Raw genomic sequence first — 26,594 nt, forward strand, 5'->3', positions numbered from 1 at the left:
TGAAAATGTATACTTTAATTTTACCTTATCTGACTAATGAAAGATTAGACTCTTTTTCTTTAATGGAATAAAAAGAGAGGAAGGAATCTTAATGAAGAGAATGAATTTGACTAAGCAGTGGCAGGGGAAACTAGAGAACTAAGGATAATGAAAGTTGGAAAATCTAATAAAAAATGAAAGTATAGCATAGTATATGGTATGGGGTCAGTGAAAATTCAGGTAGGTGCAGAAATGCAGAGATGGCCCCCATGAATATAAAAAGATAAGGAGCTAGCTCTTTTCAGCAATGATTTCTCTTTTAGTTTAGTTCTGTAAACATCAATATTTAATTTTTTTTTTTTAAAAATCACTGTAGGATGTGATTCCTTGAGCAATCTACCATTCTTTAATCTGGGAAAGTATCTGGGTGGCCATTTCACAGAATATCAGTGGAATGAGGAAAGACATGCATGCGATAAAGGACAATGCAGAGAGAACACAGGAGTGAGGTTCATTTTCAATTTCAATTTTAAAAATGTATTTTCTATATAAGACCACTTCAGCATCATTTGAATGTAATTCTTCTGCCCATCCATTTGATTCTGTTATTGAAGACAGAACAGAATATTGGCAGAAAAAATTACTTCGCAACTTATAATTATAAAAATAAAAGAAAAACAAATGAAAATGAATCTTTTACATAATTTATGTAGATTTCATTCACACTCTGAACTGTAATGCTAAGGCCTTATTCTCCACTTTGGTTTAAATGTCATAAGTGAGAAAGATAGATTGTTAGTCATTAGTCTAGAATTATCTTCTGGAAGTGTTGGAGTGGTTGGGACTTAGAAAATATCTGTCACTAAAACAAAAGTATTTCATGACCCTAACCCCAATAAAAATCACTATGGAAAAGACACTAAATTCCCTCTATCAGATACATTCGTTAGGAGAAAGCCAGGACTCTGTGGTCCCTTTAGAGAGGGCATCCTGACCTCCTTCACATGCATTTCTACAGTGAACTCATCTCTTCTAATTTCTAATATAAACTTGCAATCCTGGCTTCCATTTGCCTATTACCTAGTTCCATTCTATCTACTTCTTGCTAATGTTTTCTCCTTTCTACTTTGAAGCTGTTCTTGATGAAGTCACACCCCACATTTAAATGTCTTTTTTCACCTTTAATAATCATCTACTTCCCAGTCCCCAGTCACAGGACATCTTCTTTGACTTTTTATATGTTTTAACAGGTAGATGTTGTGAAAAATTAGATGGACTAATTCATATAAGCACCTAAAAAAACTGCCTGACATACATGTGAGCTTTTAATAATTGTTATCTATACCAGTAGATATTTGCTTTTTACATTCAATGTTTCCAAATACGAAAGAGGTATTATATTCATTTCTACATTCGTCCTAACTCAGTAGATGTTTGCTGGATAAATTATACAGCTTCATCCAAACTATATGAATATTTATGTATAAAAACTTATCTTAGGATTTCCCATTTGTGGGACTAATTTAATAAATGACTGTGCCTAAATGCATCTGTGTTGTAAAGAGCATCATATTTCTTATCATGTTAGAGGAATCCTTACCATAGAATTTATATCAGGACAGAGAACAATGTAAAAAACAAAATTAAATGTAAGTAATTTATTTTCTGAATTAATTATCCCAGTAGTTTCCCGGTTCTGCTAAGATGCTTGTAAATATTTTTATCCAGATGAGCCATCATTTCTAATTTAGCTCTACTTTAATTGTTTTTTCTAGGTAGAAACATAATTTTTCATTCAAATTCCTCCACCTAGTGTACCATTGCTTTACAACGATGTACTTCTTCAAACCATTGGAATTATTTAGCACGAGATCATATCTAATTTTGCAATTTTCTTTTCCAAAATGATTTTTCTTGAAGTACGTAATATAGTTAGGTCACTAATAGGTTTTATGAATGAAGTTGCAGGAATTTCCTTGCCATCTTGCTCTATGTCTGAAAGCAAAAGGACCTAATTTCATAGGCAACCACCTTTGAAAATCTGCTTATTATTGTCATCACTGTTACCATTCATGTTTATTGAATCGTTGCTGAGTGCAAGGCCCTGACCTAAGCATTTTGCATTAACCTTTAGTCTGACAATACTATGATTTTCCCTACTTTACAGTTTACAAAACTAAGTTCAAAAAGGGACCAAAGCTGATAAGCCAGGCCATATAAGCTAGTGAGTAAGAGGCAGGTGGTAACTTAGAGACAGGTTTCTCTCATTCTGTGGTAAATGTTCCATATTAGGATCTTAAAGAAAAACTTGTAATTATACATGAGTTATTTTGATCCATAAACTGTGTGCACATGACAGCAGGTGTTTGCTGAGGGGAGAAATTAAGTGCCTGTTAGATGGAGATTCACTTACAAATGTGGGAATTTGATCTGTCGCATAGACTGCCGCATCACCAAGTGTATAAATTGGCAGGCTCCACCACGTTGAGGGCTTCTAGACCCACCTCTGATTGACCTTAATACATCCATTGTCAATGATAAGTCACTTGACATTTTGAACATAAAAATATCCTTTCTCCTCTGCCTCATAAAACAGCAAGGCATTTCAGCAAGGGAAGCAAATAATGAAAAACTCAGATAGATGGGTATTCTCCTTACTTCCATCAATATCTCAACCTTATCTATTGCATCTGTTTTTCTCTAAATAGTATGGAAATTGATAGTGAGAAGGAGGAAGGAGGAAGGAGGAAGGAGGAAGTAGGGATTGATAACTAAATGTCCTATAGAAAGAATTCTCTGATTGCTTCATAAGAATAGCCAGTGTGCTATCAATGGAAAGTAAGAGAAGTTTATACCCTAGAAAGATAAAATACATCATTGCCATTGTTATAAAAACCCTTAGGATTTTATTAAATTGGTTTTTAATTTATAATACAGGAATTAATCTTGATGCTGCTACAGTAGTGGTAGTTACAAAAGAAAGATGAGCACATTTATATTTTCTCTTAGTGTATTCTTGGCCTCTTGGAAATAGGGAGTCAAATACCATTTATGAACTTAAAATGACATTTGAGGATAATATTTCTCATACATAGTATAGTACCCAGAAAAAAACACAAGATAAATCTACCTTCTTCCTTCAAAATTCAGTCACCTATAAGTTCTTCACCTATGATAAATTCAGTAAACCATACTGAAATTGTTTTGATGGCATTAAATTGGTAAAAAATGAGTGCAATATGACTAGCAACATAAAACATGATATGTAAATATTACAATAGCATATTAAACTTAAACTAGATACAGTTTCAATGTTTAAGAACTCATTGATTAGTATCTAATATTGACATGATTTCTAAATTTTGTTTTAAAGATAGTATTTTAGAAGTTTGCAAAAGTATATAGAGCATGTCATATTCCAATGTTTTACCCCAGTTTAAAATATAAAATTGCAACTTATGCCTTAATAATGATTTTTACATTTAATTAAATAGGCTAATTAATTAATAATAAGATTGCCATTTATACCTCAATTTAAAAAAAAATGCAGACCTGATGACTAAAAACCTGAGTATGAAAGAGCTTTTTTATGGCCTAAGAAGCTGTCTGTTAATCTACTCAAGTACACCATGGGCCTGACACCTTTCAATATTTAATGTAGCATCAAAATGGACAAAAATCCTTGTCCCTGTGGTAGTTACATTCTGTATTTCATTTAATAAAAATAAATTCTGAAATATTTCCTAAATTAGTAATGTTTATGAAAGAGCACTTGTTGATTTAATATATAAAAATTAAGCCCAAGGCGAGTATTCATTCATTGGTTACAATCATTGTTCAGCACTAAGACAAGTTCAAAATTAAAACACACTAAATGACTGCAATTCCCATCACGTCCAGAAAGGTCCAGGAACCAAAATATTTAAGTAAGTATTCATTTCCTAATTCAATTCAATAAATGCTAATTGAATGTCAGTTTGGAGAATATAAAGATTAATCAGATAAATAACTTGCTGTGATGGTGACTACTTTTCCAATGGTAAAATCCAAGTAGGTCATAACTAAATTCAGCATAAAATGCAAGAAACCTATAGAAAGACAGAGATATTGTCCAGGTTGAATTAAAACAAGGGAAAACATGACAAGAAATGGTCCTGGAGTCTTGAAAATACCCACGGGTATTTCTTTTTTATTATATCACCAGTTTGTTGCCTAAAAGGATAGGCACTATTCATTGTAAAGATTAATATGTGTAAAGAATTTATTGAATACTGCTTCTATTCCTTTTGTGAGACAGGAGGGTTTATTTTATGTATGATTCATCCCTGACAACTAGAGAATAGTCCCCGACTTGCTACAGCTATTCAATGAATGTTTGTCTTCAAATGATTTACATGATCTAATATTTTGATATAGTAAATATTTCTTAGAGGTATTAAAAATAGACCTGTGTATGTTCCTCTTTCTTCCATAAAGAAGTGGGAAAATCAAAATGCAGCCAAGAGGAATGAAATACCTACAAACATACTGAGAAAATGAACTGCTCTCTGTTAATGGAATTGATTGAGTTAATGCTACTTGGTAGCCTGCTTGCATTTATGATACACAGGTTTAATTATAAACAGCCAAAAAAAAAATCCTGAAAGTATTTCTTCTTTACACTTTTAAAAGAGATAATAAACATTGCATTAAAGGGATTAAGCAACCTGGGTGACCATTAGGATGATATATTTCATCATAACACCATGGAGATCCTGAAATGCACAGTATTTTAAACCTTTAATACCACTCTAGGAAATCTCCTGTGTGTTTTCATTGGTTTCTCTAGAAGGTTATAAGAAAGCTGTAATTAAATGTCAGTATTTGGTATCACAGCAAGTGCTCTTTTGCCTAACAGTTTTGGGGGCTCCCTAGATGGATAACTAACTGGCCCACCAACTGAGAAAGCATACACAAACGATGTTATTTCTCATCTCTCTAAGAAAATTTTGAAAGACCACCTGCCTTAACCTACTTCATTATCATTATGAACTGTGAGAAAGATACACTTCCTCTTTTCATTAGAGGGTTGGAGTTTCTTTTCCAAGACTTTGGCAGTAACCATCATAATTTGTTTGATTCCTTTCAGTGCCAAGTGCCCCACCTCAGAACGTCTCACTGGAAGTGGTTAATTCAAGGGTAAGTCAGCCAAAAGCTCACTAATTCCCTATTATTTATGTGTAGCCTCTGCTAACCCAGCCATCTTGTGACTACAGGGGTGGCATCCATATGAAGGAATATTCTAGAATAAGAGTGGGCAAATCTATCCCATATGCTCTTCACCATAGGAATAAACTGGATTTATTTCTAGTACATTTGATTTTATAGATGTTACAGTGATAAGGGTATTTCAACAAGAAGCCAAAATATCTCTTTTACTATAATCACTAGCATAGCAGACAGAAACCTAGCCTGGTACAAGATGGGACAAATGAAAGAACTGGCTGAGAAAAGACTTTGTGTCCTACAGTTTAATCAGATGAAATACTTCATTATGGTCTCTGTCCTCCCTTGTGAATGTAGACATCAAAGGGCATTTTTGAGGTGCAGTGAGGCTATATTGATGAAGCAGCATTACCCAGCCATCAGTGTTTTCCAGGTCTGCAAAGTTGTGACTTTCAAAAAAGCTTGAATTTGGCTAAGTATTGCCAAAGATAAGTGGGCTAATGCCAGAAAACACATCCATATTTCAAGAGTGACTCAGGGTTGAAAATATGCCAGAGTCACCTAGGAGAGTAGAACTGACCTGAGGAGATGTCATCATGACCAGGCTATGTGTAGAACTTTGGGAAAACTTTTCACTTCCTCAGGACCTTAGTTTACTCACCTCTCAGATAAGAAGATCGGTCTAAATTGTTTATCCAAGAAAGAGTTGGGGAATTATGAGTCTTAGAGAAAGACATCCTCTGGGTTTTAATACTAGCTCTCCTTTTTAATAACTGCATGTGGTTCTAGTAAAGCATCCAGCATCACCACACCTGTCTCTGTGTTCAAATAGCATGGGTGTTCACGCTTTCCTTGTTGCCCTATCAAGAGAAAGTAGTAACGTAACATATGCAACAAATCTAATTTTGTGCCGTGAAGGCTTCATTCCATGCATAGTTCCTTGTCATATTTTGCAAAACTCTATGATGAAGCTATATTTTGTGACTGTGATCAGATTAGTCTATGCCAAATGAATTTATTATCTTTTGGCGCTAATTAAATGTCTCTGAAATTATTATCCTTGTATTTTTAACCACTGTATTAGATAGATAAGAACCAGTGAGACAAATACACAATTAGAATGAAGAAAATAACTGAACCTAGGGAGGAAAAAAAATGAGATAAAGAAATGAAACCCCAAATTAACATATTTCTAAAAAAGACTCTGCTTGCAAGAACATTACATCTTTTACAAATGTGCCATTCAAATTAATAGTTGCCAATGCAAAGCCAAGTAGAATTTACAATTACCATAAGTTGAATGAAAATTTGAAAACATATTGAGATTTCTCTTGTTTAAAGATTCATTATTATGAGAATGTACAATGTACATTTTTCCTCCAGGTCAGAACACAGAAATGGATATATAAGCAATTTTGTGTTTGTGTGCTCATGTCCTTTACAAGTGTACTTCTGCAAAGGATGGATGTATTCTTCTGAACTGTGAATAGGGCATTATTGAATGACTGTGGATGCTGACTATATTTGAGTATGAATTTACCATCATTTTAAAGAGAGAATTCCTGGATTGAAAAATTGACTTTTTTAACACACATATATATATATATATATATATATATATATATATATATATACACACACACACACACATATATATATACATATACACACACACAACCACAAATATCACAACTCACACTTCTATATTATGCAATGTTTTCAACAAGGCCATGTGGCTGCTGCTTCTTCTATCTTCCTGTAGTTGATCTCCTGAACACTGCATTGCTAGAAAAAATTACCTGTTCATTCTGCTTTCAGAATGAATATGGTAGGCATTGGAAAGTCTCTTACTCTCTCTCCTTTCTTCTTCCTTCTGTTATCTTATTTCCTAGCTTCTAAGGAATTAGGAATTATAAACTCTTCCTCTTGGAGTTTTTTGAGACGAAAGAAACTGAATGATCAAAACACTGTATTTTACATTCACAGTATGTAGATTCAGAGAAAGCCAAAAATAATACCATATTTTGATATTCTTTTGTTTAAAATAAAAGTTATCAAATACATAATGCTTACCTTTGAATATTACCATTTCAAAGAACAAGTTGTATTTTAAAAGAAATATCAGGGTTGAGTAAGTATTGTGTATTTTTAGGCTAATAGAATTACAACTTTTACATTTTTTTTTAACTTGGGAATTGCCTTTAAGATAAAAGGATAAGAATCACATTTTGAAAAGTTTTTCTACAACATATTTAAAATTTTAAGAAAAAATGCTGATATTGACAGTCAGTGAAGAAGTTTGGTACTCCAAATTTTTTTGAAGAAAAAGGACTAATATTTCTGAACATAGAACAGAAAGGTCATTTTGAAGTACAAAATGATGATTTATAGATACTTATCTGGTTATGGACATCAGTAATGGGATTGGCCTGAAAAATCTAGGTCCTGGATGTTCAAACAGAGAGATCCTCATACGTGTAGATAAAGGAACTGAAAGAAATTCTCTTAGCCTTTAAAGTCAGTACAATTACCTTTATGAAATTGAAATAAAAGAACAGATTAATTCCCTTTTAGCAGGCTCACTGTGGCCACACATTTTGTTTATAAATAATAACTTGACTTAAATATACTAGATTTCAGGTGATAATGAAGCATGATGAGATGTTTATTTCTCACAGTAAAATTTCTTTACAAGAAGTAGCATCTTCACAGGGGAAGATAATAACTTATAAGTTCATACTTTTAATTGTGACTGCTGTATTAGAACACATTTATGTAAAGATAGTTTTATTGAATTTACTTTGAAATTCAATTATTTAAAGAAATTAATATTCCAATTTAATTAGCTGGCTAGAATAGTTTATGGAAGACAAGTTTATAGAAGGAAAAGAGCTTACCTGGGCACCCATCTATTTTTCTCTGTTCCAATTCAAAAGTTCGAGGAAAAAACATGTCGAGTGTGCTAGGACTCAAGGTATTTGGCATCTTTTACTAGCTAGATCTTTGAAACTTTGGAAATAAACTACGTTTCAGTTTTATTCATTCATTTAACTTTTACTCCATACCTACCATATATCATGTGTAAAACTCTGGATACAACTGAGACCCTGACCTTTGTGTGGAACTCAGTTTAATAGGAAAACATGAGAGAACATTCATTTTCACCAAACCACACTTAATCTGTTGTAACAATTCAAAGTTTACCTTATTTCCTCATTGTGCTAATGAGAGGATTGGAGAGAAAATCTCTTGAATTTGTATAGCTCCAAATATCTGTGATTATATTTATAATTATGCCTTTTTGCAATCATTATATCTTTCTATGATTGTATCTTTATAGCGTTAGAGAAAACAGCAGAAATAAATTGATTAAGATTTATAGGACTTAACTCACAAGTCCAGATATTGACTGGGCACTAGGAGGTGACTTCAGGGAATGAAATGTTAATTATCCCACCCCTCAAAAAAATCTATTGTATCATGGCACACAGATCATTGGACAATTAAGAATTTAAATCTAAAAATGTAAGTAATGCAGAACAGTGCATTCCTCCTGTTATATCACCTCTCACTTGTCCTTTGTTGAAATCCTTATGCTTAAACACCAGGCATACCTATGTGATAGTCTTTCTGTTACATCCCTAAAACTGGTCCAACAGTTATTTGCTCACAATCCAATAGTGTACATGATGCCTTCTGTGCGATAAGTTTCTGGGATGTTCCTGCATCTTAAAGTGCCTCACTTCCCCCACATTTCAGTAGAACTTGAAATGCTTTAAAAGTTTGAAAATGATTTCAGAATTCACATAATTCCCAGAAACTACCCAAAGGTAGAATTAAAACATCAACACTACAAATGAACTGTAATTTTGGCCCCAGATGTTTTAAATCCCCTTTTTCTTGTAATAACATGGAGGATATCTGATTATTGTATTATTGGGTTACTTTTGGAGAAGTAGTGTGGCATGATGAGTTTGGGCTGAGACCTCTGTCCCCTGCCATTGGGGTAATGACAACTCTTACAAACACAAGTCCTAGTCAAGTGGATTCTAAGTGAGTCACTTGCACTGGACTCCCAGTTGGGAGTGAAAAAATGAGGAGAAACTAGTGGAATGAAAAGTGAAGAGTCAACATGGGTTACAATAGTCATTTGCAGGTCCTCTATGTTTTTGCTTTGGGTTCGTGTTTTTTTCTTAGAAACTGGGGTTGTCTTTTGGTTGTGCAAAGGGAATTGAATTCACTCCTCTCTGTAGCATCTCAACCATCTGGAGCATGCTTTTCACACAGGTCTTCTGGGCCCACTTGTCTGGTCTTAACATGCTTCCTGGGAGTGCCCATCTCACTCTGTTATGTTGGACAGAGGTATAACCTCAGGTAGCTCATGGGGGAAAACCTCTCCCTCTGTTTCTTCTTGAACCATCCTAAGTCCTTCATAAAATCAATTTTGACCACTGAGATTCTTCCAGAGCTTCAAAACCTCCCACATAAATGGAGTGAATTTGTGAAATGGATTTAATGTAGAACAAGGGGATGCATAGGAGGCCTCAGTGATTGATTTCACCAAAGAATAAATTAGAAACCAGCATCTGCTTACTGATGGACAATTTAACTGCACTAATGATTATGCTGACACAAATGAGGCTGATATTTGTCCTCTAATGTAATACACAGAGCTTTTCTGTTGAATGTAGGATGCGGCCTAGTTATCCCGATAGATATAGATCTTTTGTATTTATCTCACTTATTGATTCTTTCATGGATTCATCATGTGACTGTTCTTTGAACATAGATAATGACTAAGAGTTTCAGGAAGGGTATGAGGGTAGAAGCAAAATTGTAAAGAAGGCAGTGTTTCCTGACAGTTCTTACAGTCTGTTTTTTCTATATTTGTCAAGAATTTGTAGAATACATCAGCCTATAAATTTTTATGCTACATTGATATCAACATATAATAATTCATGAGATTTTATTAAGTTCGAAACTGGTCTATAATTTGGGTAGAATCCACTTTTGTACATCAAGCAGTTCTACTTCCCTCTTTTCCTCTTGCTTGCTTTATTTTTGGTAACAAGGATTGAATTCAGGGGTGCTTAACTACTGAGCCACATCCCTGCCTTTATTTAATTTTTTTATTTTTAAGTTGCATAGGGCCTTGCTAAATTGCCGAGGCTAGCTTTGAACTCTCAATCCTCCTGCCTCAGCCTCCTGAACCACCAGTTATTGGTGTGCACCAGCACTCCTGGCTTACTACTTTCTTTTTAAGTGGTAATTTGTTTATTGTGGTAAAATATACTTAGCACAGAGTTTATCATTTTTACCATTTCTTTATGATCGTTAAGTACACACTCTACCCCTGAGTTAAATCCCCAGCCCCATCTTAAGCATTTAAAGTCTTCCATTAGCAGCATGAGCAACATTCACATTGTTACAGAACCATCAGCATCCTCCATCCACAGACTTCTCTCATCGTCCATCACTGAAGTCCAACACCTATAGATGACCACTCCCCTCACTTCCCCTCACCTAGTCCCTGGAAGCCCCCATTACACTTTCTGCACTCTGATTTCCTTGATAAGGGAGTGAGCAAACTAGTTCATGGAATAATATTTATTGCCTTTCATTTTAATTGAGAAATAAAGCACTTTAAAAATTTTGGATCCTCACTCTTACAGGGAAATAAACTTAATGAGTCATCATGGTCAGAAATATAGGCAGATGCTTTAATTGGTTCAGAAGAAACTCCTCACTTCCCATTATTGATGCTGCTTCCAGAATACTTCTGTTCCAAAATTCTACCTTTATGAATTATTTTTAGAAAATCTAATGAGATAACTGTCATATTTAACAGTAAGAAACTACAGCTGTCTGTGTTGTATTATTCTAGAGTAATATTAAAAGCACAGTTTTTTTTTTCTTTTTTTTTTATCGTATACAAATGGGATACATGTTGTTTCTCTATTTGTACATAGAGTCAAGGCATACCATTTGTGTAATCATACGTTTACATAGGGCAATGATGTTTATTTTTTTTTCCCTTCCCCACCACCCCTCCCACACCTCTTTTCCCTCTATACAGTCCTTCTTTCCTTCATTCTTACCACTCTCCTTATCCCTAACCCTAAACCTAACCCTAAACCTAATGCTAACCCCTCCCACACCCCATTATATGTCCTCATCCACTTATCAGCGAGATCATTCGTCCTTTAGTTTTTTGAGATTGGCTTATCTCACTAAGCATGATATTCTCCAGTTTTGTCCATTTGCCTACAAATGCCATAATTTTATCATTCTTCATTGTGGAGTAATATTCCATTGTATATATATGCCACAGTTTCTTTATCCATTCATCAACTGAAGGGCATCTAGGTTGGTTCCACAATCTGGCTATGGTGAATTGAGCAGCAATGAACATTGATGTGGCTGTATCTCTGTAGTATGCTGATTTTAAGTCCTTTGGGTATAGGCCAAGGAGTGGGATAGCTGGGTCAAATGGTGTTTCCATTCCAAGCTTTCTGAGGAATCTCCACACTGCTTTCCAGAGTGGCTGCTCTAATTTGCAACCCCACCAGCAATGTATGAGTGTTCCTTTTTCACCATATCCTCGCCAACACCTATTGTTGCTTGTATTCTTGATAATTGCCATTCTAATTGGGGTGAGATGAAATCTTAGGGTAGTTTTGATTTGCATTTCCCTTATTACTAGGGATGTTGAACATTTTTTCATATATCTGCTGATTACTTGTACATCTTCTTCTGTGAAGTGTCTGTTCATTTCCTTAGCCCATTTGTTGATTGGATTATTTGTATTCTTCGTGTAGAGTTTTTTGAGTTCTTTATAGATTCTGGAAATTAGCGCTCTATCTGAGGTATGGTTGGCAAAGATATTCTCCCACTCTGTAGGCTCTCTCTTCACATTTCTGATAGTTTCCTTTCCTGAGAGAAAGCTTTTTAGTTTGAATCTATCCCAGTTGTTGATTCTTGCTTTTATTTCTTGTGCTATGGGAGTCCTGTTAAGGAAGTCTGATCCTAAGCCAACAAGTTGAAGATTTGTACCTACTTTTTCTTCTAAAAGATGCAGGGTCTCTGGTCTGATTCCGAGGTCCTTGATCCATTTTGAGTTGAGTTTTGTGTAGGGTGAGAGATAGGGGTTTAATTTCATTCTATTGCATATGGTTTTCCAGTTTTCCCAGCACCATTTGTTGAAGAGACTATCTTTTCTCCATTGCATATTTTTGGAACCTTTGTCTAGTATGAGAAAATTGTATTTATTTGGGTTTGTGTCCATGTCCTCTATTCTGTACCATTGATCTACCTGTCTATTTTGGTACCAATACCATGCCGTTTTTGTTACTATTGCTTTGTAGTAGAGTTGAAGATCTGGTATTGCAATACCCCCTGCTTCGCTCTTGCTACTGAGGATTGCTTTAGTTATTCTAGGTTTTTTATTCTTCCAGATGAATTTCATAATTGCTTGCTCTATTTCTGCAAGGTACATCATTGGGATTTTAATTGGAATTGCATTGAATCTGTATAGCACTTTAGGTAGTATAGCCATTTTGACAATATTAATTCTGCCTATCCAGGAACATGGGAGATCTTTCCATCTTCTAAGGTTTTCTTTAATTTCTTTCTTTAGTGTTCTGTAGTTCTCATTGTAGAGGTCTTTCACCTCTTTTGTGAGATTGATTCCCAAGTATTTTATTTTTTTCGATGCTATTGTGAATGGGGTAGTTTTCCTAATTTCTCTTTCTGAAGATTCATCACTTATGTATAAAAATGCATTGGATTTATGAGAATTGATCTTATATCCCACTACTTTACTGAATTCACTTATGAGTTCTAAAAGTTTTCTGGTGGAATTTCCCGGTTCCTCTAAATATATAATCATGTCATCAGCGAACAGGGATAGTTTGAGTTCTTCTTTTCCTATTCGTATCCCTTTAATTTCTTTGGTTTGTCTGATTGCTCTGGCTAGAGTCTCAAGGACGATGTTGAATAGAAGCGGTGAAAGAGGGCATCCCTGCCTTGTTCCAGTTTTTAGGGGGAATGCTTTCAGTTTTTCACCATTTAGAATGATATTAGCCATGGGCTTAGCGTAGATTGCCTTTATAATGTTAAGGAATGTTCCCACTACCCCAATTTTTTCTAGTGTTTTGAGCATGAAGGGATGCTGTATTTTATCAAATGCTTTTTCTGCATCTATTGAAATAATCATGTGATTCTTAACTTTAAGTCTGTTGATATGGTGAATGACATTTATTGATTTCCGAATGTTGAACCAACCTTGCATCCCTGGGATGAAAACCACTTGATCGTGATGCACTATCTTTTTAATATATATTTGTATGCGATTTGCTAAAATTTTGTTGAGAATTTTTGCGTCGATGTTCATTAAGGATATTGGTCTGAAATTTTCTTTCCTCGATGTGTCTCTGTCTGGTTTAGGTATCAGGGTGATATTGGCTTCATAGAACGAGTTTGGGAGGGTTCCCTCCTCTTCTATTTCATGGAATAGTTTGAGGAGTATTGGAATGAGCTCTTCTTTAAAGGTTTTGTAGAACTTGGCTGAGAACCCATCTGGTCCTGGACTTTTCTTTGTTGGTAGGCTTTGATGACCTCTTCTATTTCATTGCTTGAAATTGATTTATTTAAGTTGTGTATGTCCTCCTCGTTCAGTTTAGGTAATTCATATGTCTCTAGAAATTTGTTGATGTCTTCGAGGTTTTCTGTTTTGTTGGAGTATAGATTTTCGAAATAGCTTCTAATTATGTTTTGTATTTCACTCGTGTCTGTTGTGATGTTTCCTTGTTCATTCCAAATTTTAGTAATTTGAGTTTTCTCCCTCTTTCTCTTTGTTAGTGTGGCTAAGGGTTTATCAATTTTATTTATTTTTTCAAAGAACCAACTATTTATTTTGTTAATTTTTCCGATTGTTTCTTTTGTTTCGATTTCGTTGATTTCGGCTCTGATTTTAACTATTTCCTGTCTTCTACTGCTTTTGGTATTGGTCTGCTCTTCTTTTTCTAGCGCTTTGAGCTGTAGTGTTAAGTCGTTTATTTGTTGATTTCTACTTCTTTTTTTGAATGCGCCCCATGAAATAAATCTTCCTCTAATTACTGCTTTCATAGTGTCCCAGAGATTTTGATATGATGTGTCTTTGTTCTCGTTTACTTCTAAGAATATTTTTATTTCCCCCCTGATGTCTTCTGTTATCCATTCATCATATAATAGTGTATTATTTAGTCTCCAGGTATTGGAGAAGTTTCTGTTTTTTATTCTGTCATTTATTTCTCATTTCAATCCATTATGATCTGATAGAGTACAAGGTAGTATCTCTATCTTCTTGTATTTGCTAACAGTAGCTTTGTGGCATAAAATATGGTCTATTTTAGAGAAGGATCCATGTGCTGCTGAGAAGAAAGTGTATTCGTTCTTTGTTGGATGGTATATTCTATATATGTCTGTTAAGTCTAAATTGTTGATTGTGTTGTTGAGATCTATAGTTTCTTTATTCAGTTTTTGTTTGGACGATCTATCCAGTGGTGAGAGAGGTGTGTTAAAATCGCCTAGTATTATTGTGTTGTGGTCTATTTGATTTCTGTAATTGAGAAGGATTTGTTTGACGTACGTGGATGAGCCAATGTTCGGGGCATAGATATTTATGATTGTTACATCTTGCTGATTTATGCTTCCCTTAAGCAGCATGTAATGTCCTTCTTTATCCCTTCTGACTAGTTTTGGTTTGAAGTCCACATTATCTGAAATGAGGATGGATACTCCAACTTTTTTGCTGTGTCCATGTGCATGGTATGTTTTTCCCCATCCTTTCACCTTTAGTCTATGGGTGTCTCTTTCTATGAGATGAGTCTCTTGCAGGCAGCATATTGTTGGATTTTTCTTTTTAATCCAATCTGCCAGTCTATGTCTTTTGATTGATGAATTCAGGCCATTAACATTCAGGGTTATTATTGTGATATGATTTGTATTCCCAGTCAATTGACTCATATTTGTTTTTGACATGATTTGGTTTCTCCTTTATTTGGCTATTCCTTTAGGCTAGTGCCTCCTGTTGCTGATTTGCATCGTTGTTTTTCATCTCTTCCTCATGGAATATTTTGCTGAGAATGTTCTATAATGCTGGCTTTCTTTTTGTAAATTCCTTTAGCTTTTGTTTATCATGGAAGGATCTTATTTCATCGTCAAATTTGAAGGTAAGTTTTGCTGGGTATAAGATTCTTGGTTGGCATCCGTTTTCTTTCAGGGCTTGGTATATGTTGTTCCAGGCCCTTCTAGCTTTTAGGGTCTGGATTGAAAAATCTGCTGATATTCTTATTGGTTTCCCTCTGAATGTAATTTGATTCTTTTCTCTCGCGGCCTTTAAATTCTGTCTTAATTTTGTATGTTAGGTATTTTCATAATAATGTGCCTTGGTGTGGGTCTGTTGTAATTTTGTATGTTTGGAGTTCTATAAGCCTCTTGTACTTGGTTTTCCATTTCATTCTTCAGATTTGGGAAATTTTCTGATATTATTTCATTGAATAGATTGTTCATTCCTTTGGTTTGTTTCTCTAAGCCTTCCTCAATCCCAATAATTCTTAAATTTGGCCTTTTCATGATATCCCATAATTCTTTTAGATTCTGTTCATGATTTCTTACCATCTTTTCTGTTTGGCCAACTTTGCTTTCAAGATTAAATAATTTTTCTTCAGTGTCTGAGGTTCTGTCTTCCAGGTGTTCTATCCTATTGGTTATGCTTTCTATGGAGTTTTTAACTTGGTTTATTGTTTCCTTCATTTCAAGTATTTCAGTTTGTTTTTTTTTCAGTATCTCTAACTCTATTGAAATGATCTCTTGCTTCCCGTATTTGGTCTTTTAACTGTTGATTGGTGCGATCATTTAATGCCTGCATTTGCTCTTTCATCTCCTCCTTCAATGCCTGCATTTGCTCTTTCATCTCCTCATTAGCTTCCCTAATCGTTTTAATTACGTACATTCTGAACTCCCTTTCTGACATTTCTTCTGCTGTGCTGTCATTGGGTTTTATTGATGTAGTATCTAGGTTTGTTTGGGACATTTTCTTCCCTTGTTTTCTTATATTGGTCAGCTGTCAGTGGGACCCTGAGATATTGCAGTTTTCTGCTATTGGCTTATAGTGTCCCGGTAGATTTCCAGTGTATCACCTCCCAGCCTTCAGTAGCCTGATGTCTTGGAGGAATTTGATAATGCAGCGCATCCGAAGAAAACTGCCCCTAGCCCCCTACTGGTTCCACATTTTGGAACTGGCTCTGTGCGGAAATGCTCTCACTGTGGGCCTGCACCGTGCAGCTGGCCGTGTGGGAGGAGCCCACTGCCGGAGTGTGGAAGGCTACCTTGGGAAGACTCTAGCTGCCCTGCCCGGCTCCGATAAGCCACCTCTATCTGGGCCTGCCACCCGGGCAGAGCTTTACCCAGTGGGCAGACTCACCTGTGGCTCTATTTCAGTCTGAGTCTCTCAATGCCTCCCCTTCTTAACTCCTGGGTTCTGGAGTGACTGGGGGTGCAGTCTCCCTCTAGGCCGCCATCTTGGATCGCCCCGTGAAGTGAGCCTGCAGTCTGAGTGGGTAGAGCCGCCTGAAGAGGTCTCTGGCTGCCCTGCCCTGATCCCAGAGGCTACTTGCGGATCGAAGCTCTCCGTTGGTTCGGAGGCTTGTGAAAAGCTCAGTTTTTTGTCACAACTCTCATTTTCTTATCACAGATTGGTCCATATCTCCTAACCCACGGCTAAATTAATTCTTTGACTTTTTGTTTTTTTTGAAGTTCCAAAAACAAAACAAACTTCTGTTCAGTGAAAATTCAGTCAGTTAATAAATATAAACTATGAATGGGAAAGAATGATAGCATGGTAGGAAATGAAAGGATAACTAGTGTTACATAAATGCATCTTGCAAAGTTAATGCATTGTATAAATAAGTTGAGTAAGAGACTATTCTGGAAATGCAAAACATATTTTATATCACACTCTCATTCATTTTCTTAGAGCAGTTATTCCTAAAATCTGTTTCAGAGAATACTTGTCTCAAGATACTTTCTCAAGGAATGAGGTTGCTTACAAACAACAAAAATGTTGGGGAGGATGTGGGGAAAAAGGTACACCCATAGATTGCTGGTGGGAATGCAAATTGGTGCAACCATTATGGAAAGTAGTACAGAAATTCCTCAGAAAACCTGGAATGTAACCACAATTTGACCCAGCTATCCCACTTCTCGGTTTATACCCGAAGGACTTAAAATCAGCATATTACAAGGATGCAGCCACATCAATGTTTATAGCAGCTCAATTCACAATAGCTAAACAATGAAGCCAATCTAGGTGCCCTTCAACAGATGAATGGATACAAAATATGGTATATGATAGAATATATATGATAGAATATGACTCAGCCTTAAAGAAGAATGAAATTATGGCCTTTTCAGGTAAATATGTGGAGCTGGAGAATATCATGCTAAGTGAAATAAGCCAATCCCCCAAAATCAAAAGCCAAATGCTTTCTCTGATCTGCAGATACTAATTCATAATGCAGGGAGTCTTGGGAAGAATAGAGTTACTTTAGATTAGGTAGAGGGTATTGAAGGGAGGGGATGGGGTATGAGGATAGGAAGGATAGTAGAATGAATCAGACATTATTAGCCTATGTATGTATATAAGGGTATGACCAGTGAGATTCTACATCATGTATAACCAGAAGAATGAGAAATTATATTCCATAATATATGATGTATCAAAATGCATTCTACTGTCACGTATAACTAATTAAAACAAATTTAAAAATTTTAAAAATTGCGAGAAATATAGGAAATACTGAAGACTATGAGAAATATTTGTCTAACTCAGCCTTTCCCAAATTATTTTTCCTACAAAAACCTTAGTGATTAAATATTATCTCTACAACATTTTCAAAGTTAATTATTGGAATTTCATCAGATACACTCCAAATAAGAATAGTGTACCCTATAAGTTGAACAATGTCATCCTCCCCAGGGTACATTATTATATGAATTAATGTAAAACTAAAATATGAGTTCAGTGGAAAAGAGAAAAAAGTTAGAATTATGTAGAGTTAGAATAGAAACAAATCAAGGAATCGTTTTTATAAAGCACCTATAGGCAAAACTGTAGAATAGTTAAAAACTCCTATGGTACCTATTATAAGATATGAACGAGATCGAGACATGACTAAATCTCCATGCCCATATGAACTATTGAGCAATATATATAGGACATAGAAAAGACTTTCTAGAATTTTCTCATCTTTCATATTTCAAATACTTAACACATATAAGTTTTTTGCTGTTTTATGTTTTGAGATTGCTGTATTTTGCTCTTTCCAAATTTATTATCATCATTGCAATTTAGTCTGCCTTCACAAAGGATTTCAAAAAAGAGATTAAAATATGTGATAGACTCTCGTTCTCTTTTGAGCTCCAGTCTTGCTTTAATACCACCTTGTAATTTATACTTCATCACACACATTTCTAATGGTTCCATTTCTGGTTAGCTCTGAAGGCAAAGCTTACTTTAGCCTTGCCATGAAGTTTAATGAGATTTCCTTCAAGTCATACATTTTTGAAAAGTGGTAGGTTTAATAATGGGCTTAAATTAAATGAACCTGGGTCTAGTGATAAGGTCTCTGATTTTAATTTAGCTCATGGAGTTTGGCCTTATAGTTGGAATCGTTGATTAGTTAGGGAACATGAATAGGTTTAGTCCTACCAGGAGGTAAAAGCAGTCGCTTATTATGTGATTTGATTTTAGAGATGTTAAAACATTCACTGATATGCAAAAAAAATCACCAGTGTAATTTTAAATATTGTTTATATTAGAAAACTGTTAAAATGCCAGTACTTTACCTGAAAGATTTAACACATTCACACATTGTAATCCTCATTCTTCACACATGAAATGAGCACCTGATCATAATTATAATAAATGCAGCCATTAAATTTTTCAGTAGGTATTCTGTGTCTGGCAATGTGCTAAATAATTAAGCGCTGTTTAATTTACTCTTTAAAACAATTCTGTAACTATTACTTATTAAACCAATTATTAGAATACCAACTTTGATATAACCTTATTGCTGGAAAAGCTCACAAGAAAGGCAATACAACATCTTTCTTTCCTCAAGCTTACCTATGTTCTAGTATAGGGAAATAGAATAATAAACAAATAAATGAAAAATTAGCATAAGAGAGTGATGCATTCTGTGAAGAATGAAGCACAGTAATGTGATAGAGAATTACTCTGAGCACATCTTTTAAATCAGATTGTCAGAGAAGGACCTTTTCAGGAGATAACACTGGAACTGAGGCAAGACTAGAGAGGAAGCCAGCATTGTGCATGCTTAGGGAAAGCTTGCCACGTAAGCTTACTGCTGGTGCAAAAGTCTGGGAGACAGAAAACATCTTTGCATGATTAGTAACCTAAAGGGATAGTATGAATAGATCATAGTTTGCTTGGTTGGGGCCAGATCATATGGGTTTTTTTAGGGCATGGTAGAAACTGGGATTTCATTTTGTAGGTGGTAAAAAAGGTTTCAAAGGGGGAATGATCTGATTCACTATTTTAAGAATTGCCCTTTGACGGATGAATGGATAAAGAAACTATGGTATATATACACAATGGAATATTATTCAGACATAAAGAAGAATAAAACTATGGCATTTGAAGGTAAATGGATGGAACTGGAGAATATCATACTCACTGAAATAATCCAATTCCCAAAAAACCAAAGGTCAATTGTTTTCCCTGATAAGTGGATGATGATACATGACGGGGGTGGGGGAAAAGAAAAAATGGAGGAACTTTGGATTACGTAGAGTGAAATGAGAGCAGGAAGGGGTTGAAGATATGAAAGATGGTGGAATGAGACAGACATCATTACCCTGTGTACATGTATGATTACACGAATGATGTGAATCTATATCGTGCACAACCACAGAATGCAAAGTTGTACCCCATTTGTGTACAGTGAATCAAAATGCAGTTTGTAAAAAAAAAAAAAAAAAAAAAAAAAGAATTGCACTGACCACAGTCAGGAAATCTACCCCAGAGGTAGTACAGACTGAAAGAGGAAGACCAACTAGGAGACAACGAAGTGCTGCAAAGAGGATGATTGAAACAGGAATCCTGGAGTCAGAAGAAGGGATTGAAAGAGAAGAGGAAAAAATCAGGCTGCATTTTGGATCGAGCATATGGGGTGAAAACACATCAAGATAGAGACTAGGATTTTGACTATAAAAATTGGTGGACTGTGGAGTTGCTGCATGAGATCAAGATGAGTGACGAATAAATTAGTTTAGACGGGACAATTAGTTTATGGACATTTTGAATTTGAGATAGCCACTAGACCTATAATTAAGAATGTCCATCATGTAGGTAATTCGCTACATGAGACTAGAGTTCTGATGACAGGTCATGCCAGGAGATGCAAACTGAGGAGTCACTTAGGAGTCACCTCAGGAGAGAAGAGAGAAAGATGACTGCAACTTGGGACATGTCACATTTAGCAATTGGACATTTGAGGAAGAGAAAAAGTGGTGTGAGTAGGGACAGTCTCATAGACACCCATGGCAGAAGAGTGTTTCCAAAAGATGGGAGCTATTAACTCTGCCATGTGCTAGTGGCAGACAGTGAAATGATGACAGCCAAGTGGCCACTGAGAAGGGATGGAAAATGGAGAGAGCATCAAGGGTCTGAACAGAGTGACTATCAGTGTCTGGAGACATTTTGCTCTGAAGTACAGTGAAAAAAATGGATAGAAACTTTAGGAGGTGGTAGGCATGAGGGAAATATCTTTATAACTTTTGTTGTTTTATTTTTGAATATGAGAGACACTGAAACTTTTAGAAATAACGCAATGGAGAAAGAAAAATTTGCAGTGCAGAAAAGAGAGTGGATAAGGGCCGAGAAATAATCCTTCAAGTAGACCCAAAGGCCCAGGATCCAGAGAAGCAGCTGGATCCAGACAGGTCAGCCCTGGTAAGGCAAGCAAAGGCAGAAGAAAGCAGGTGTGGATGCAGATGTGGTAGTCCCTTTGGGGCTGTAAAGAAGAGCATTGTAAGAGAAGGTCATCTTCAGAATGTGAAAGGTCAGCAGAGAGTATTTTGAGGGTTCAAAGATAAGAAAAAAGAGGAAAATAGTTATCCCGCATTGTAAGAAAGAAATCTTAATATGTATGCAATTATGATTGCTGGCCATTTGAGATTCATTTCTATGAATTAAAGTGAAATTAATCAACAATTTTATTTGTTCTCCCCAAGGTTTTGCTTGGTTGCTGGCCTAGGGTGGGTAGAAAGTGGGGTTTATTTTATCTAGTACTTTTCCAGGAGGGATTAAAATGGAGGCTCATGGAATCTATACTAACTGAAAAAAAAAAAAAAAAGAAAGAAATGGCACGGGGATGTAGCAGATAATGGATAATGGAAAACGGTAAGGTCCTCCAGGTTTGTTGGCAATGAAACGCAACTTCTAACTATTTAGTAGCATTGGTCTGGAGCCATTAGGAAATGTATGTCAGAGGCAGAGAAAACGAAAATCATAACACTGAGTCTACATTTATAACCAAACACTCTTAATTTAAGTAATAAAAAAACTAAACCAAAATAGTATACATTATATAACTAAAGAAGAAATGTCAAATTATAGTATACCTAGATATGAGTGTATATCAAGATAGAGCTTCTTCGGTAACTAAAGTGAGTCAGATATCTTTTCCCACTGAAGTGATTTTAGGTTAATCTCATTAAAAAGCCCTAGCATGATGCAATCTGAACATATATTTTCAACATAACTTGAGATTATTTATTATGTTGTTCTCCCACATAGAAAATGATTATTTCAAAGATGTTTAAAACATCACTCAATCCAACTGAAAAAACTGTGAAATTGACAAAAATCTAAGCATTGTCTTTGTGTTTCCCATTTTGTAGAAAGTCCTCTCCAGAGTGAGTACAAATGGATTTTCCAAATACATTGAAAAATATGCTTTAGTAGGTTAGAAAAAGAACAATTTCATATTTTAGAAAATTAAAAACATCATATTACATATCTCATTTATGCATCTAAAAGAAATTAGTATGTCTTCTTCAAATAACTTTGTCAGGTTAAAAGTAAAAATATCCATTTCTTTTCTTTCTTTTTTTCATAGTAGTAGCTCAAGGTCCTCCTATCTAAACCTTCCTCATCTTCCAGAGAAAGATGTTTGACAGACCATTTTGTGTTTTAGATGAAATGTAGTAGCTATTAATAGATAGTTATCTATTTTATTTTTACATTAATAAAGTTGAAGAGACACAAACAAGAGAGGTTTCTATATGAATAAATGCCTCATACTGACTTAAATAAAATTTATCTCTTCTGAAATATGAAGTAGAATGTCTAATTTGTCTTTTATGCACCGATGAATCTAATTATTGCAAATTATATGTTTACACATATACATATATATATTTATATATAATGTGTCCATAGCTATAGTATCAATGTACATTTCTCCATAGGTATCTATATTTCAATATTTCTGAATGGATTTATTTTAAGTTCAAAGAAAGAAAAACATCCTTGTGTTCATTTAGAGGCCAATGCAGAAAATCACCTTCATGAAATCAAATATAATGTCACTTAAAGCAAACGTTAATTGAAAAATAGCCAGGTGTTGTCTTAACTTGGGAATTTTATTAGAGAAAAGTCAAGAAAGCATTTAAAGATTATTTCTGTTGCCATTGTGGGTTAATATGTATGTTTGCTTATATTTACCTTCTCTAATTCATTTGTTTAATAATAAAAAAACATTTAAGTATATGACATATAACTGTCTTAGAAAGCTCAGAATGTTAGCTCTACCAGTTTCATAAAAAGCCTCTTTGGTTGCTTGGCATCCATAAAACCTCAGCACCTCTAACTCACAAGAATTGACTGTTAACATTTTTAGAAATCTCATGAGCCCAGAATTAAAACGTAAACACTGATAAAAGTTTAATTACATAAGCTTAAATAATTATAGTAAAGACAAAGTCAATATATGTAAAACCTACCACTTCTTTCTTAGGTCTGTACATGTAAATAGCATCTACGTCCTTGTGGTTGTTTGTGTCATATCTTTGTGGTAGAAATATGGTGCATCTCTTCCCAACTCTGCTTCCAGTGATGTGACACAGGTAGCTTGAAATTGGCCCTGTTGTATTTATTTGTACCACAGGACACAACAAATGCTCCAAATCAACTATTTTTTTCCCTGAAAGTGAGTTTTTGAGAGTTTATTAGTATACCACTGGACAAGGGTGAGTGTTGGAGTGCCAGTTTCTGGGATTCTGCCTCAATTCCCTCCACAAGCTCTGAGGCACCTCAGGAAAACTGTTAGTTGACCTAATTATACTATGGCTATGAACATGAAACAATTTTCAAAAACCTAGATGGAGGAATCAAGAGGAATACCCAGTTCTTTATTATGAGCACATGCATTTTATAAATCTGGTCCAAGGACTAGAAATCTTTACACTTTCTCATATTCCTAGGAAAAACAGAACAAGAGTAGGTCCAAATAATTATTTGGCTGCAGGCTAAAAATTACATGATAATGATTAAAGTGAAGAAATATATGTGTACATATGAATACCTCCAAATTATTGTCTTCAATGGTTAGTTCAGAAAATGGTTCCTCCATCTTCAGTATTGAATGATAGATAACTGTCATACCTTCTATGGAAAGCAAGTGACCAGCATGCATAATAGAACTGCATTCAACTTTTACTTTAGCAAATTTACTTATGGATGTTTTTCCTGCCTACTGTCCATAACCTATACTTTTGTCTTTAAAACTAACATATAATTTGATATGTCTTTGACGTATAAGAATTACACAGTGCCTCTAATAATATCTTTGTAAAGAATATAAATAACTTCATTAGGAATGGATTATTGCAGCCTTTTAAAAGTGAAATGATCATATTTAGGGGGTTATTTAGAAAATAAAGTTGTTCTTTTCTTAAGGGCCTCCAGTATCTAATTTTGCATAATAATATACACTTTTGTGTCTGTCAGTTGGACATTTATTCATTAATCATTTTCATTGATTCATTTATTCAATGAAGAGTTATTATGCACATATTATTTAGCAATTAGATACTGGCATCCTTTAAGAGACCTTATCATTAAATAACCTGAAATTTAGAGCATTAAAATAAGCTGTCAGAATTGTAATATAACAAGTCGAATAGACCAGTATTTCCTTTTTTATGTTCTGGAATGTTGTTTAAAGGGATAAAAATGCTTGCTTAAGAATCTTCACCAAAAATTATAAAATATCTTAAAATTCTATATATCAATATTCAGTTTAGAACACTAGATGAAAAGTATAAATTTCAATCACTAGTCTGATTTCTGTCTATAATTGATAATAAATTCTTGATTTTTAGAACTATCTACATTTCCTTAATGTATAATTATGTGAAATGTAGGCATGTTTATTGTATTCTTCAATAAAGTGAATGTGCTTTTTTTCTGGGACTATTTTCTAGAAATCTAGTTTTGATTTTAGAATGGATTTTTCCTCCATACTGAGGAGGACATGGATGTCAAGATCTTTACTGTGGGATACAACTTGACAGAGTGATGCACATGGGAGTCAGATGTTACCAGTAAGAAAATATACTTATTCTGTGACATGTTGGTCTTCTGAGGAACTGACATTGATGGGAAGTGATGCTCTTTAGCCAAAGGGAAAAACATCTATCATGCTGTCATTTCACATTTGGTTCAAACTACATAAACACTTTTGTTATCACACTGTTCTTGGGAAATATATTTCTGACTATGTTATTGGTTTTTTTGGATGAGAAGTCATAAGTGAATAAAAAGTTTATAAAACAGTATCTGACATAATAATCACATGATAAGAGAAATTTATTCTTATTATAACTATCAATATCTGTATGTCTGAAACAGATAATAAAGCATGTATCTCAGTAAAGTGCCACATCCTATCTTCCAATATCAACAGCAGTCAGCAAGCTTGTGCCTGCCTTTTCAAAGGACTGTGTCTAATGATGATGTAGCTTACTTCGATGAGGCTATTTTCATGAATAAACTGGAGGCTTACTTCAGTTCTGGGTTTTCTACTTGATAAACTAATTTTCAGAGCTCTGAAAATAATATTTAAGTGAGTTAGAATTTAAACTTTCAAATGTCTGAGTCTCACACAAATTCTATTTAATCCTCAAGATGTTATATGGATCTTCCAGTATTAGCAATTTCAATTTATTCAACTTCAACCAACTTACAGTCTCCTGTTACAGCTACCAAAAAAAAAAAGTCAGAATCACCAAGAATGTATCTTGAATTTTCATTTTGTTGATTCATAAATTAGATGCCAAAAGGTTTGTAAAATCTGCTTCATCCATTGCCCATCTGACGTGTGAGTCTCTTTTCACTATCTTTAGGTGTGTGCCTAAACTATTCTGATGATAGGGAACATTTCTTTCTCCCTAAGCAGCCATTTTTGTCCTATGGAGGTCTAACTTTCAGAAATTTATATTCAAGGCTCCGTTCCTTCTATAACTTACAGTCATTTGTCATAATAATTTCCCCAGGGACTATAAAGAACAAATCTAGTGAGTTTAGTGACTTTCGCTTATGGCATGACTGAATATTTGATGATGTTGGGCCCCCCCTTCCTTCCATCAAATCTTTCCTCCAAGTTAAATATTCTTATTTTCTACAAATATTTCTCATCTGCTTGTCAGCCCTCTACTTGATATGTCATCTTCCTCCACGTAGTTCGCTGATGTCGCGTGACTACTAGACAGCTCTTAAGAGTGCCTTCCTCATGTTAAATATCCCAGTATTATTCTTATATTCTACAATCACACTGATATTTAGGGTGGTCCTATTATCTTATGGACCTATTTCAGTGTTTTGTGAATAATGCTGACACTCTGCATTTCCTTCACTGTGTTTGTGGCAGGCTTTGTCTTATAAGGAAGGTCTCTGTTTATCTTCCTTACATTTTGTCTTAGATTAACCACCACAACTTCATAGGGTACTCTGAAACAATTATGTACTAACTTGCCATCAATAAACAAAAATTCGTTTTTTGGCAGGTGTCAGGTAATGTGCAATATGCTACTTCTGTGGCCTACTTGATGTACAATCCCAACAATCTTCCCTCCTGTTTTAATTCCCCTTGAAAATATTTACATTCAAGCCTTAATTTCCAAAGCCATCACACATGATGGTCCTCTTTTCTTCCATATTTCTACTACCTTTACTCTCATGATTAACCTCATCAACATCTTCACTTTGTTCCCCCCATTTTTTTTTCCAATTCATGATTTTTCTTATTATTTCATTTCCTTTTGCAAACTGGACCTTGTGGTGG

At 34.8% G+C, this 26,594-nt stretch overlaps 1 protein-coding gene across 1 annotated transcript in view; it reads left to right on the forward strand.

Annotated features, from left to right (window-relative positions):
- Dcc (DCC netrin 1 receptor) overlaps window positions 1–26,594 on the forward strand; it is a 1,110,494-nt gene that overhangs the window by 798,098 nt on the left and 285,802 nt on the right. Inside the window, exon 12 of the mRNA XM_047526548.1 lies at window positions 5,108–5,157. Coding sequence (XP_047382504.1) covers window positions 5,108–5,157 — 50 coding nt within the window. The remainder of the gene's footprint in view (window positions 1–5,107; window positions 5,158–26,594) is intronic.

Source organism: Sciurus carolinensis, chromosome 15 (assembly GCF_902686445.1).
Source record: "Sciurus carolinensis chromosome 15, mSciCar1.2, whole genome shotgun sequence".
Taxonomy (NCBI): domain Eukaryota; kingdom Metazoa; phylum Chordata; class Mammalia; order Rodentia; family Sciuridae; genus Sciurus; species Sciurus carolinensis.